The 15101-nt window shown below is 40.0% G+C and overlaps 1 protein-coding gene across 2 annotated transcripts in view; it reads left to right on the top strand.

Annotated features, from left to right (window-relative positions):
• BBS9 (Bardet-Biedl syndrome 9) overlaps positions 1-15101 on the top strand; it is a 324045-nt gene that overhangs the window by 56925 nt on the left and 252019 nt on the right. For both annotated transcript variants that reach the window (XM_079785508.1, XM_079785507.1), the window contains exon 6: positions 14528-14702. In XM_079785508.1, the coding sequence (XP_079641634.1) occupies positions 14528-14702 (175 nt within the window). The remainder of the gene's footprint in view (positions 1-14527; positions 14703-15101) is intronic.

Genomic DNA, 15101 nt, shown 5'->3' with positions numbered 1-15101 from the left:
TTCGTTCTTTAAAAATCTGCTGGTCATTGATAAAGTCTCTTGATCATATTTTTAATACCTGTTTTTCTTTAAACATAAAATGTAGTGCTTTTGTATTCTCTATTGATAACTTCAGTATATGACATCTTTGCAGTTCTGATTCTGCTCTGTATTATTTTTGCCTGTAATCCCCTGTATATTGTGACTTTGCCTGTGAGGCCATCTTCCTTGGCACTTTATCCATGGGGGTGGTGGTGTGTTCCTTCAAAGCTTTGTGTTTTCTTTTGTCAGGTGCTGGATGGCGCTTCTAACCCAGAATCTCTTCGTAGTAAATTCACAGATTGAGTCTTCTTGGGCAAGTTGATAGAGTGAATTTGGTCTGAAAACCCACATTAGGATCAGCTTGGGGTTTATGAATTCTTAGGGGAGATTTTCTTCCCTTCATCTCTTTCCAAGTTTTGAGATGCACATTTTAATTTGCTTTCTCTTGGGCTGCGGGGAATGCCATTTCTAAGTCCTCCTTACACTGCGGGCAGAGCCCTTGGTGGTCTGAGCTTTCTACTCGGAGGAAGGAGATAACGTGCGGGGTTAAGAAGATAACCCTAACCCTAACCCTAACCCTAACCCTAACCCTAACCCTAACCTAACCCTAACCCTAACCTAACCCTAACCCTAACCCTAACCCTAACCCTAACCCTAACCCTAATCAGTTGGATTCCCACATGGAGTGGGCCCCACGGTTTTCCTCCTTTATGATGTGTCATTTGAGACAGAAGAACCGAAGCTGAAGGTTACCCTCTTTAGGAAATGCCCCTCGGGCTCTGTGTACCTTTGCAGGTCCCCACTTTTGCTTAGTGTTTGGCTCCTGAACTTTATTTTTGTTGGTTTTTTTTTTGGCAGCATGTTGTTGTTGGTTTTTTTTGGCAGCATATTGATAAAACTTCCGATTTTAACCAACATTTTGCTTAGTAATATAAGTGGGTGAATCAGGGTTTTATTTGCTATTGTCATCTACTTATAATTTAATTTAATTTGTCTTTGTCAGCAATTCTTTTGGAAATAAGACAAGCATAAATAAAGAAATTATAACAAAGACTTCAGCGAGCAGCTCTATCAAGTTTTATCTGCCACAGGGGAAATATTTAATATTTTATATTTAAATCTGATGTTACTCACAAATATACGAAGTGCAGTTGTTTGGTCGGCCATGTTACATTTGAAATCAGAACTGGATGTAGAGATTATGTCATTAGGACCTACTTTATGCACATTTTTCAGCTGGAGGAATGGACTGGAGATTAAAAGGGTTGACTTCTGCCCCTGCTACTTAACCGGATGTGTCCTTATCAAATCATCAGACTTTCCCGAGCCTTAGGTTTCTCTATATTTGAAGGAAAACAATAGTTCTTGATCTTTCCTCGTTACAGAATAGTTATTCACGTTGACTGTGCTAATAATGTATGGACCAGTGCTTGAAAACTACTGTTAATTTTGAAGTTTCTCATTCGCTTCTCTCATTTAAAAAAAATAATTTATTGATTTAAGAGAAGAAGGGAGAGGGAGAGAGATATAGAAACATCAGTGATGAGAGAGAATCATTGATTGGCTGCCTCCGAGCTCGCTGGAACCGTGACCTCCTGGTTCATAGGTTGATGCTTAACCACGGAGCCATGCCGGCCGGGCTCATTTGCTTCGCTTAATCTCAGGAGACTTCAGTGAGAGGTCATCAATGCATTCATTGATTGCTACCTTTGTTCCCCATAACCTCTTGAAATTTTTTAGCCTTCTTTCATTTCCTCTTTGTATGACACTGTAGCTCAGCTAACCTTTCCAGTGTAGAGCAGAAACCAAGAAATTCGAAAGCTGGTTTAGAAAGATTTATTGAATTACACTCGGAGTGTTCCCATGTTATACGTGCCTTTTGCATTAGTAGCAGATGGAGCTATAGTCCAGTGCTTTAGGGCATAAAGTAAAACTGGTTTTTGACAGAGAATAGTAAAAGCACATGTAATACCCAGTCAGTACTGTGAACTTAGTCAATGCCTTTGGATGGGATTAGCGTCTTGGTGTGCTAGTCAGCAGAGGGAGCCTTTGCTTCACTTTTGGTTTCAGGAATCTGTCAGTGGTGAGTTTGTAAAGAGCCAAAATGTTTATGGAAAATGCTTATTTCCTCACCTAGGCCTGAAAAGGTTTTGGAACAGTTTTTCCTTTGTTCCTATAAAGGCAAAACTTCTTGTCTGCATTCTTTATAATAGTGGCTCTTAAGTGCTGGTGGGGGAGTTCTTTAAAAGTGGTTGATGCTGGGATGAAATTGGGGTTCTCAAATGCCATCCCCTGTTCAAGTTTTGCATGGTCTTAAGGTCGTGCAAATAAAATTTGCTAATGTACTGAATTTTTCAAGAAGCTAAATTTTGTTCAATTAAAGGGTTGTACTTACCACTAAAATTCCCTACTTTTTACTTGTGTGTGTTATATTGTCTTTGTAGAAAATGGTGGTGGTGATAGTCTCTTTGTTGTTGTTTTTTAATTCCTGCCTGGCTATGCGGTGGAGCTTTGTCCTGTACACCAAAAGGTTTCTGGTTCGATTTCTGGTCAGGGCACATACCCAGGTTGTGGGTTTGATCCCTAGTCAGGGCATGTATGGGTATGTTTTTCTCTCCATTGATGTTTCTCTCCTTTTCCTCCTCTCTCTGTAAATCAATAAACACATATCCTTGGGTGAGGATTAAAAAAAAAATTCCTGATTGGGTAATTTAAAAGGTTGACAACCCTATGATATTCCCCAAGACCTTCTGAAATTTCATACCTCAGTGCAATTCAGGAGCCTGGGGACCACTGCTTTAGCAACTACTTGAGCAAATAAAGACTGGAAATTCTGAACTGAACCACTTCCAACCTTCTGGTCACTTTTTTGTCTTCACTTTCCCCTGAGATTTAATGACTAAATTATCTGCTGTCCAAGATATAGATAAGTGTAGGTACTAGGGAAAGTTGATTTGATTGTTTTTCCTAAATGTGCTAAGTTTAGGATTAAGATTGGCATATATTTCTGTCATGTTTCAGGTACTAAACTTTGTAGTTTGCTTATGTTTCTTTCTTTAATCTTCATAGCAACCCAGTGGTGTATAGACATTGTGATAAGGTCTATTTTGCCTTTGAAGAAACAGACTGAATGAAAGTAAGCATAGTAGCCGAAGTCCCATATCTAGGATGTATCAGAGACAGGATTCAAAACCTTATCATCTTGTCTTTCTGACTCAGAATCATTGTTCTTCCCACTACTTATATTAATACTTAAAGCCCTAACTGGTTTGGCTCTGTGGATAGAGTGTTGGCCTGTGGACCGAAGGGTCTCAGGTTGGATTCTGGTCAAGGGCACGTACCTTGGTTGCAGGCTTCTCCCTGGCCTGGACCCTGGCCGGGGCTCGTGAAGGAGGCAACCAATTGATGTGCTTCTCTCACATCAATATTCCACTCTTTTTCCTTCTCTCTTCCACTCTCTCTAAAAATCAATGGGAAGATATCCTCTGGTGAGGATAAAAAAAGAAACAAACCTTAAAAAAATTGTCACCCAAGGATATGTTTAGAGAGAGAAGGGGGGGGGGCAGGGAGAGATAGAGAGAGAGAGTGATGTGAGAGAGAAACATTGATCAGCTGTCTCTCCTATGTTTCCCAGCAGGGGATTGAATCCGAAGTCTTTGGTGTACTGGATGATGCTCCACCCAACTGAGCCAACTGGCCAGGGTTACGTATTAATACTTTAATTGGCATTTGCTACTGTCCCATATTTGTACAGTTTGTTCTTTCACTGTATACCATCCTGCTCGGGGGACAGGGAACAAAAAGTACCTCTTTTGGGGGTACTTTTCCTGCTGGTAATAACCCCTTGTTTTATATCACCCAGAAATAGACTTTGTAGCCAGGTTTCTAATAATTGTTAACCTTCAAAGTTTTTTTTTTGTGTGTGTTTTGAAGGTAGAGTTTTATACAATACTGATGGATCTAAAGATCCGTCTACTCCTTGTGTATCCTCTTCTGGCTTCCACAGTTTATTCTCTATAGTTGAGTGGTTTCCCCACTCATTTATATATTTTCCTTTTGGGGTCCTCCTGCATCTCACCTTTATTTCCTGTGTCTTTCCCTTAGGCTTTATCTTTATTAAGAGCAGAGTTTCCTTAACCTTCCCTCTCTTAATATTTCTTAGGGTAGCTAACGTTGGGCATACAATGAGTACTTTGTCTTTTGCCATCGTACTAAGCCCTAAAATAATTTAGAATTCCAATTTCTTAAGTGTCACATATTAAAAACCAATTATTTCAGGGTCTTTACCATACTATTTTGACTTTGATGCTATTCATTCATTCATTCATGCAACAAACATTTACTGAGCCCTACTATATACTAGGAACTGTTGCTGGTGTGAAGGTGTGGTGAATAAAGCATAAAGCCAGATCTCAAGGGGTTTTCATGTGAATGTGGTAATATTTTCATATGGTGATCATTGGCTTCTTAGCACTATAGTTTGACATGATATTTTACTTTTATGAGGGTTCAGGTGACTTGAACAGGTAGGTATTTTTGGAGCACCAACATATAAGGGGCTGTACTCAATGCTGTGAGCCAGACAATGAAAAGAAAACCAGCTTATCTTCAAGGACTTTATGCTTTACTTATGGACCTTGGGGAGGGGAGAGAGATATGCCACATTTAGTTATATCACTAGGAAAAATGTTGTTAGTACTCATGGGGGTTGATGCAGGGTGTACTAAGAAAGAATAGAAGGAGAGTGGGCTATATATGTCTAAAGTGGATTGAAGGTTTTGAAGTGGGGGGATTGGGATCCTGGGGGTTGAGGATGTGTGGAAGGATTTGTGAGGCTAAGAAGGGGGAATTGCATCTAAGAGGAATTGAGTTAGACTAACAAACACATGCTCCCTGTAGTATTTGGGGGTTGGGACTAGATGAGAGGGAGTAGTCAAAGTCCATTTATCAAACACATTGAAGAGATCTTTGCATATCCAGCTTATTAGTTTATATTTATTTCTGGAGTCAGTGGAGTACCTTTGAAGTTTTTGAATGTGTTGACAATACCATTACATCTATATATTAAGATGTTTACTTTTTTGTATTTGTTTTATGACTTTTATTAAAGATACTAGAGGCCTGGTGTATGGATTCATGTACCAGTGGTGTCCCTTGGCCTGGCCTATGCCCTCTCACAGTCCGGGACACCTCGGGAGATGTCAGCGAGGCAGTTATGGCTCAATCCCCACAGGCCAGGCCGAGGCACCCCACCGGTGTACTAATCCATGCACTGGGCCTCTAGTATGCATATAAGATCTTTGGTTAATCTCTTCCCACCCTCCCCCCCACTTCTCTCTGAGACTCATCAGTCTATTTCATATTCTCATGCCTGTGGTTTTCACTCCTGCGTTGAGCATCTGCCCCCTGGTGTTCAGTGCTCATCATAGCTACCGGCCAGTTGGCCGGTTGCTTAGGCTTTTATATATATAGATGGTATTTTAACTGCTCCTTTTAGAAAAATCCAAGGAAACTTAATAGACCAAACAATGGTTACATGGTACATTGAACTTTGTGATAAGAATTGACAGTGGAGGAAATTTAAAATCACCTATGTCATCATCCCTAACTCATTTTGATTTGCCGTTAAAATTGTATGAGTTTAGATAATGTTGAACCTCAACTGAGGATTTCCTAACTTTATTTTTTTTCACAACTTAATTTAATTGGTTGTAGTGAGTTCAGTGGTTTTTTGTCCCTTCTTTTGATAAACTGATGATTTTAGGATTAAGAGAGTTAACAGTATATAGAAAGCATATATTTAGCTTTTGGAGATCTTGCTTTATGGGACTGATAATATTGCAAATGAAGAATATTTGTACACCATGAAGAGATATTTAATCATTTTTTTGTTGTTTTTTAATACACAATGAAGAGATATTTAATCATTTTTGTTGTTGTTTTTTCTGGGGTGGAGTTTGGATTTCTTATCACATTGGTTGTTACGTTGAAAAACTTACCTGACTTTGAAACTAGTTTTTTAAAAACAAAATTTATACCAACATTATATTCACCCTTTAAGACTTTTTCTTTTGGATGAGATAGGAAAAAAGGAATGCTAATAAGTAATGGCTCTTCTGTATAACATCTGTCCTGTCTATGTCACTCAGGGTCATTCTGCAAAAGCATCCACGAAAGAAAGGCTGAGGGAAGAAGGTGGATATATGTGTGTTGGGGAGGGTGCGGAGGCAGGGAGAGCTCATTCCCAGGTAGGGCTTTCTGGCTCACTCACTGTACGTACACTTCCTTAGGGAGCTCAGAAGTCATCGTGTCGGGGGAATTGTCGTTGGAGTAAAGTGAACTTAAGGTAGGCGGAAAATCATCTTGAATAGCCAGCAGTTCACACAGACCTACATTTTGAGATTTTTTTTTAATAGTTCTTAACATCTTAAAAACCCCTTGCTTTGCCTGGCCTGTGTGGCTCAGTGGTTGAGCTTCGACCTATGAACCATGAGATCACAGTTTGATTCCCGGTCAGGACACATGCCCGGGTTGTGGATTTGTGTGCGGTGTGCAGGAGGCAGCTGATCAGTGATTCTCTCATCATTGATGTTTCTATCTCTCTCTGTCTCTCCCTTTCCTCTGAAATCAATAAAAACATACTTTTAAAAAGCCACAACCCTTTGCTTCGGCAAAAAGGGCGAATTTCTGATAATGTTTGTGCTTCTTCTCACATTAAATTGTATCTTTTTAGCTTGGAATGATGCTTCCCCCCTCAATTTTAAGTTTTTCACGAAATTTGGTGTACAGGGAATAGAGTGATCCAGTAATATCATTTACTTATCATTTATTGAATGCTGACCAGGTAGCAGGCAGTATGTAGCATTTTTGTTGTATTTTATTATAGCAGCACCCTGTAATCTCATACCACAGCTTTGCCGATGAGGAAACTGATAGCGCTTTCAGGACGAAAATACGAATGTGGGAAATCTGGTCTCAGGTGCGGCTTTGCCGTCAGTTCTGAGGAGCATGCTGCCTCTTCAGCGGCAGCATCTCCCTGCCCCAGCACCCGCCCCCATATTCACGGACCTCCTCCTTTCCAGACATAGCTCTCTCACAAACCCCGTCTGCACAGGGTGTGCTCTCTGCACCTGCTTCTCCCATTGCCTGGCAAACTCAGTCTGCAAGACCCAACTGTTATGTCACTGTCCTTGATTCTTCCAGACACTGTTTTTCTTTTTCTTTTTTAAAATTGATTTTTAGAGAGAGAAGAAAAGAGAGGGAGAGGGAGAGAGAGAAGCATTGATGTGAGAGCAAAACATTGATTGGCCGCCCCCCTATGGAGGATTGAGCCCATAATTCGGGCATGTGCCCTGACTGGAAATTGAACCGATAACCTTTTTCTTCCAGGTTAAAAAAATTTTTTTTAGTGTTGAAAGTATTACATATGTCCCTCTTCCCCCATTGACCTCTTCTTGGCCACTCCTGCCCAACCGGCAACCTTTCAGTGCATATAACAATGCCCAACCAACTGAGCTGCACCGGCCAGGGCCAGACACTGTTAACCATGCTCCCATAGCCTTTACAATTATTTTTAATATGCCTCTGTTCTTACCTTGTCGCAGAATTGAGTTGATTAACTCCCATAGCCACTAAAATTTCTGAGGGTAGTGGTTATGTCTCTCCTAGCACAGACTAGGTGTACAGTGAATGTTTGTGGAATTTGTTGAATGGATGTGAGATCCAGAGAATGTTATCAAGCCTTTCATGATATTTATATCTGACGAAACAATTTGTCCAATATTTTGTGGATGCAAGTGACAATATAATGTTCAGGGCTTTCTTTTAAACTCAACCTTGCATTCATATTGAATCCATTACATATAATGCTAATTTAATGAATGGCTGTGATTTCTTTATAATATGTTATTAACCTTGTTCACAGTTTAGGGGGGGAAAACTGTGATAAATAACTTGGTGTGGAACACACACTAGTGGTCTTTGTAGGGCTATTAAAGTTCCTATGAAAATGAGACACATTAAAATGTCAAAAGGCAAGTTCATAGGAAGAGTTAGTAGGTAGACTCAGTTTTTATTTTCTTGAGTTTTAAAGTAATTAGTTTCATGAAGTTATTTATTGGGGTAACACTTGAATAATAGTTGAGAATTTGTCTATTTTTTTCCCTGGTAATATTTAAAAATATTAGCTATTTAGCTCAACACATGTATTCTATTTATTGATTTACTCTGTTTGCTTAGGGCTTTAAATTTTATTTATTTATAACTAAAGTTTTAAGCTTAGAGTCTACTCGAATACTGCATTATTATAAGGCATGAATTACTTTTAGAATGTTCAAATGAAATAGAATTATGAGGAAGAGAATCATAAGAAAGAAGCTAGCTGTTTTTATTCAATTAATTACTAATTTGTATGACAAAATGAGTGAAAAAGTGAAAAATGATATTTATGGCAAATTTACAATCCTGCAAGCTCTAGAAATCCATCTACCATTTGTTTTTAAGTAAGTATGTGTTGAAATCCTACTCTGAACATTTTTATGTCCTTGCTCACAGCAAACATGTTGTATCACTTTTGAGTTAGGTTTGCAATAAAGATTAATGAGTTAGTGTTTCACTTTTTATGTAACAACAACAACAAACATTTCTCCGAGCGTGTGTAAAAGTGGCGGAAGCCCCGCAGACTTTTGGACTCTTCTGCTCTCCTGTAGCGGTCTCCCGATGCTTCCTGTCTGCCTTGCCGACTACCTATCCAGCTGTTTCTCATGTGCTCCTCAGACTTGGAGGAAGACCAAGTATGTGTGACAGCTGCATGCCGAGCTGCGATCTGTGCTTGGCCACAGGTCACGTTTGCATTTCTTCACTTGTGTTTCTCCTCGTTGTGTAAGAGAAATACGAGCAGAGAGAGATTCTGGAAGCATGCAGCGTGCTGTGTAATGGCACCTTCCTCTGTGTGTGCCGCTCCACTTACTCTGCTGCATTGATTCCCCAGAGAGACGGAGGCAACGGTATTCAGGACTGAACCTTGGTGGGGCCCGCGTTGCTATAATCATGAATGATGGGAAATGCTCTGGGTCATGCATGGGCGAAAGGACTGGGCATGGACACACACACACACACACACACACACACACACACTCACACACACACACACACACACACACACACAGTGCTCTATACCATGTTAGTGAACAGATTATGACTTAGTAGAGAAAACTGTTAATCTAGCAGTCAGTTCAATATGTAATTGACGACCAGTTCATGCATATGCATCATGTTAACGCTCTGACTACATGATATTTTAACTCCAGGAAAGGAGACACACTATTTAATAAATATTCGTGTCATAAGGCTGCCCTAATGGAACTTTCCCGCCTTCATCCGCCAGCCTCACAGGCACGAACATTTTTGTTTACCTTTGGAAATGAGAAATGCTGATTTCCCAAATCCCTTCAAAATGGTTTTGGTAGGTCCTTTCTCTAATTGTTTCTAGATCTTCCAAATCAAAATGGTTATTTTTATCTCGTCATGATCTTAACCACTGGGATATAAACATCCAGATTCAAAATTCTGATGAAATCTCTACCCTTCCTAATTATTTCAACATTAAAAGATATTTCTCCGTATAGGGTAGGCATACTTTTTGAGTAAGCATCATTAAGATATTGTCATCTTTTCAGTCAGTTGCTTTTACAGTTCATGCCCATTCACTGGATCAAGTTTAATCGCCTCTGCCTGCTTTTCTAATATGTTCCTTTTCTCTCCCAGAAAATTCTTCTGTTTTTACCTTTGACTCCTTTTCATTCCTCCTATTTTTTTCAGTCTAGGATACATCCTACCTCTATTATGAAACCTTTCCCAGGAAGTTCAGTGTCTTTAAGCTCTTAGCTTTTATGTAGTACTTAATCAGTTTCACTTCATTTAGATTGTCTATGTTAACTTGTGTTATTTTAAAAAATGGATTTAGTGTGGCATAATGGAGCCTTCCAGGGGACATGGGTGGTATAATGGTGCCAGATAGATTCCAATTGGAGTCCTAGCGCTGTCATTTTCTAACTTTTTGGGCATTAGGCAAGTTATCTAAGCTTTGTGGGTTTCACTCCTTACATGCAGAATGGGACAATTGTCCACCTTTTAGAGTTACTGAAGAGTATAGCTAACAGGCTGGATCAATGTTTAGCTCAAAGGCAGGACTATAACAGGTGCTCAGCAAATGGCAGTCATAGTTATTATTGCTGTGGTTCTATATTTCTCCTAATATCATCCTGGGCTGAGCATGTGGGAAGGTATCGTTGAGAGTGGTTCACGGTGAGGTCACGTAAATAGCTCCTGAAATCCCATCCCTGTTATGAAGGCTTCCTGTTGGCTCTGTTCTATCAGAACTACGAACCTCTTAGGGGTTCTTTCTGTCCCCATTATCTGTAAGGGGAGCCTCTGGTATGTATCCTGAAGCGGCTCCCAGAACAGCGAGTTGAAGGATTTATTTTTGAATCATGTTTTGGATTAATCCCTACATTTTTCCAAACGTCAGCAGCCAGGATTGTAATAAATAAAGCATTTTTCACTTAGTTCAAATGCAATCTGTGAAACTCACAGAATAAAATCTCAGCCAATCAAGCAGATGAGTACGTTATTTTGTCTAGCTCACTTTAGCTCAGCAGACATCTATTATCATATCTCCTATCTCCAGGCATTTCATCATTGTTGGATTTCCAAAGATGGACAAGATTTGGCTCCTGCCTGTGAGTGAGAGACATAAAAATGGATCATTTCAATCTATAATCAGTTGTTAGGAGGAGGTAAGGATGGGATCACAGGTAGAGGGTGTCTGAGTGGCAAAGAGAAGGCTGCTAGGAAGACATGACCCTTAGCCTGTGATGTCCGTCAGAGGAAAAATGGGGTGATCCACCTGATTCAGGGACAGAGACCCAACTCGAAGAGCTTCGATATTTATGGAAATTTATTGCCTGCAAAGTTCATAGGCGGGATTGACTCCAAGTGGCTCAGCCCATGTTCTCATGGCCCTGTCTTAACTGTGCCCACGTAAAGGTCAAATGGCCTCCATGACTCTAGACCTGCTCCCCTCACACATTGCTCCCTCAGGGGGAGGAGCAAGTTTCTCTCCAGTTCCGGCTCAAGCTAAGGATTTAGTTTTTCTCATTGCCCCTGAACCAATCACTGTGACTAGTGGGATACTGATTGGTTTTCTTAAGTCAGGGTCTTCCCTCAAGCTGAGAAGAAAGTCAGTCTCATTCAAACCTCATGGCTAAAGATGAGTGGAGAGGGGAATGCATGACCAGGAGGCAGCCAGGACATGTTTTCGAGACCAGGGGAAGCAAATGGCAAGAGTCTTCTGGGGAAGGTAGTAATATAAGCAAAAGCAAGGAAGTGTGCTCCATCATAGTGGTGTGGGAAACAGCAAGCAGTTGAACATTAATTCAACATCTATTATGAGACTTTGAAAATAATTATAAAATAATAATGTTATGGTATATTTGGATCCAGTTGCCTTACATTATTTCATTTCATTCTCACAACAACTAAGGTAGGAATGCCATCTTGTAGGTAAAGAAACTTGAGCCCAAGCTCACAGCTAATAATTGGTGGAGCTGGACTCAAACCCAGGTTATCTGACTCCAGAGGCAGCCCACATGGATATTACAGTATATTAAGCACTCTCTTCTTTGTTGCTAGAGTTTCAGAAATAAGACCTCTATATACCATGCTAAGAAAGCCTATTTTCTCTGAGACTCAAGTTTTCTTCAAGCTCTAACTCTGTCTGTCATCCATGGTAAGGCATTGGTTCTCAAACGTTAGCATGCATCACATAGCCTGGAGGGTCTATGATTGCTGAAATATGATTGCTGGATCCTAACACCAGATTTTCTGATTTAGTAGATCTAGGGTGGGATCCTAGAATTTGCATTTCTAAGAAGTTTCTAAAGGAATCGGATTGCTGGTGGTCTGGGAGCCACACTCTGAGGACCACTTGTTTGAGGTCTTTGGGAGGCTGAAGGTGTGTGGTTCAGTGATATTCAGCATATTGAAATGCTGCTTGGAAATACACATGCTCTCCCCTCACATTCTTTAATGCTACTGATCTGAAGAGTGTATTTGGTTTCAGCAATATCCTCCCCAAAGGTCAAGGTCCTTGCATGTGTTTCATTGATTGGATTTCTCCTGTCTCTCTGATTCTTGACTTATTAAAACGAGATTTATTGCTCTTCTAGGTCTCACTCAGTTCCTAAGCTCAGATCCCCCTTGAGTGTTAAAACGTACATTTGTGTACAAAAGAAATATATTTAAATGCTTTATTTTATTGGGTTACATTTTTAGTATAAAAATTTAAATATCAGAAAAAGTAACATGAACATTCATATTTCCGCCATCTAACGTCAACAGTTGTAGATGTATATACGTGTGTATACACACATTTTCTTGATGAACCATTTTAAAGTAAGTTACAGATCTTTGCCACTTTGCCCATGAATATTACAGCACAGATTGCTCAGGAAGAGCATTCTCTTATGTAGTCACAATTCCAGGATCACACGTAAGAAAATTAACAGCAATCCCTAATGTTATCTAACCTGTAGTCATATTCCAATTTCTGCAGTTGTCCCAGTGTCTTCTCTGTCAGGAACCAATCAAGTGAAACTAAATCCTAAGACTCAGCAATGCTGCATGGACCTTTTGGCTCAGATGAATTCTGTTTTTTAATGACAGGTTTGATTGCTTTAACCAAGGCCCAGTTTAATGATGGCTTAAGTAAGGAAGATGTCTATTTCTGTCATATTTAACCACCTGGAGATCAAGTGGTCCAGGGCTGATAGGAGAGCTTCCATTTCGGAAACCAAGATAGCTGTTCCAGGCCTACCACCATGCTGGGAAGAGGGGAGGGAGTGCATACTCCATCCTTTTTAGGGCATGTTTGGATGTTGTATATGTCACCTCAGCTCCCACCTCATTGGTAGGAACATAATCATATGATGCATCTGTGTTAGAGGCCTGGAAATGAAGGCTTTATTCTGGATGGCCACGTGTCTAGTGATAATTCAGGTATCAAAAGAAAGGATGACTGCTAGGGTAGCAGTTAGCATCTCTGCCACAAGTTCTTTTTTCAAATGACTGAGCTATTCCAAATGATATTGAATCCATTTAATTACTCCAAGTACATTACAATATGACATTTGTCCTTTTGAACTCTAGAGGGCTGGTAATTGCTCCTACGCTGAGTCCAGAATGTTATTTTTTAAAAAAGTATTTTATAGATGTTCAGTCATTTTTTTTTTTTTGTTAGGGTGTAGATGCCACTGCTGATATCTGTCAGTGTCTTCACAGTTTTCTCATGTGCTATTTTCTGTTCTCTGGGCTGGGAAAGCCGGTAACAGTAACCATCATCATAAAGCTGTGATTTAGTGTGTGTTCACATGTACTGTCCGGTGTTAGACTTGTACAGCTTAACCTCTGACTTTGGAGCTCTTATACAAATAGAAGAGCTGAAGCTCCCGGCTGTCAGTAACCCGTTCGTTCATGAGAACTGCCTTGTTAGAACCACACTTAAAAGGAGAATCGATGCCCTGCCTGAGATATGGGAATCTACCTGGGGAAGGTTTGCATGATTTTCATTACAGAGACTTTGCAGCATCTTTTTCGATGCTTTTGAAGCATTTTTATACTTCTTTGCGGGGTGCACACAGGTGGTCTTGCTAAATAGTTAAGTTCTCCATGGATGAAAAACGCATTGCCTAATAGATCTCTGTGAATACATTTGTATAGTAATGCATACAAACCCATAGCTCTTTGGAAACCTTTAACAAGCATAGTAAATATTAGAGTTTAAAAAGCTTGGACTCCAAAGCTTACCATTCATCATAAAAGAATCTGAACCTGGCTGGTGTTGCTCAGTGGTTGAGCATCGACCCATGCATCAGGAGGTCATGGTTCGATTCCTGGTCAGGGCACATGTCCAGGTTGCGGGCTTGATCCCTACTAGGGTGTGTGCAGGAGGCAGCCGATCAATGATTCTCTCTCATCCTTGATGTTTCTATCTCTTTCTCCCTTTCCCTTCCTCTCTGAAATCAATAAAAAAAGATCATATATATATATATTTCATATATATATATTTGAAAGTATGAGGCTGACCTATTATGCAGACAAATAGTCTTGTGCAGAACAGTTGTTATATTTCTGATTTTGGGAAAACTGGTATCTTGCAAAGAGTCATGCTTGCTCTTAGGGGTTATCTTGAGCTAGAGATTTTAGCACACAGTAAATGAAAATAAATGTATGTAAAATTATAGACATCTGAATCCTTTAAAAATTGGGAAATGAATATGTACTGATATGTAATAATCTGATAGCTTCACCAGTTTATAATTTAAAGTTTGAACTGCTCATTTTACCGCTTGGGAGAAAAATGAACTATGACATATTTGTGGCAGAGAGTGATGAATTATAACAGTGTATTTCAGAATAGGCCACCGACTTTCCTCTAATTCTTCTTTAGGTCGGGATTTAATTTGTATCCAGTCTATGGATGGGATGCTGATGGTGTTTGAGCAGGAAAGCTATGCCTTTGGGAGGTTTCTCCCTGGTTCTCTCTTGCCTGGCCCCCTTGCCTACAGTTCCCGGACAGACTCCTTCATCACTGTCTCTTCCTGCCGACAAGTGGAAAGCTACAAGTAAGTTTGGATGTCCCGCCTTTGAAATCGGTGTTTTTGATGTGTATGTTGCTGATTCATTTTTCCCCACAAAGAGCTAATATCACAAATTAAGAAGAGCCTGTTTTTTTTTTTTTTTAATAAGATGAAATTGTGGTGACTTAGATTTTGGTACTTCCAGCTGTTTGATGGTCAGTGTCCTGTCCTGGCTGTAAAGGGATAAGAATGGCTATTTCAAAGAGAAAGAACTTGTGGACATGGACAATACTGTGGTGACTGCGGGGAGGGGGGGGGAGGGGAGTGGGTGGAGGTGAAAGAGAAGGTATATGGGGGATAAATGGTGATGGAACAAGGTAATAAAATAAAGGGGGGGAAAAACCATAAAACCATAGAATAAAAAAATGACTATTTGACAAGTTG

The sequence above is a fragment of the Cnephaeus nilssonii genome (genome assembly GCF_951640355.1).
Source record: "Cnephaeus nilssonii genome assembly, chromosome: 12".
Classification (NCBI taxonomy): Eukaryota; Metazoa; Chordata; class Mammalia; order Chiroptera; family Vespertilionidae; genus Cnephaeus; species Cnephaeus nilssonii.
This window is presented reverse-complemented; position numbering and strand designations above follow the sequence as displayed.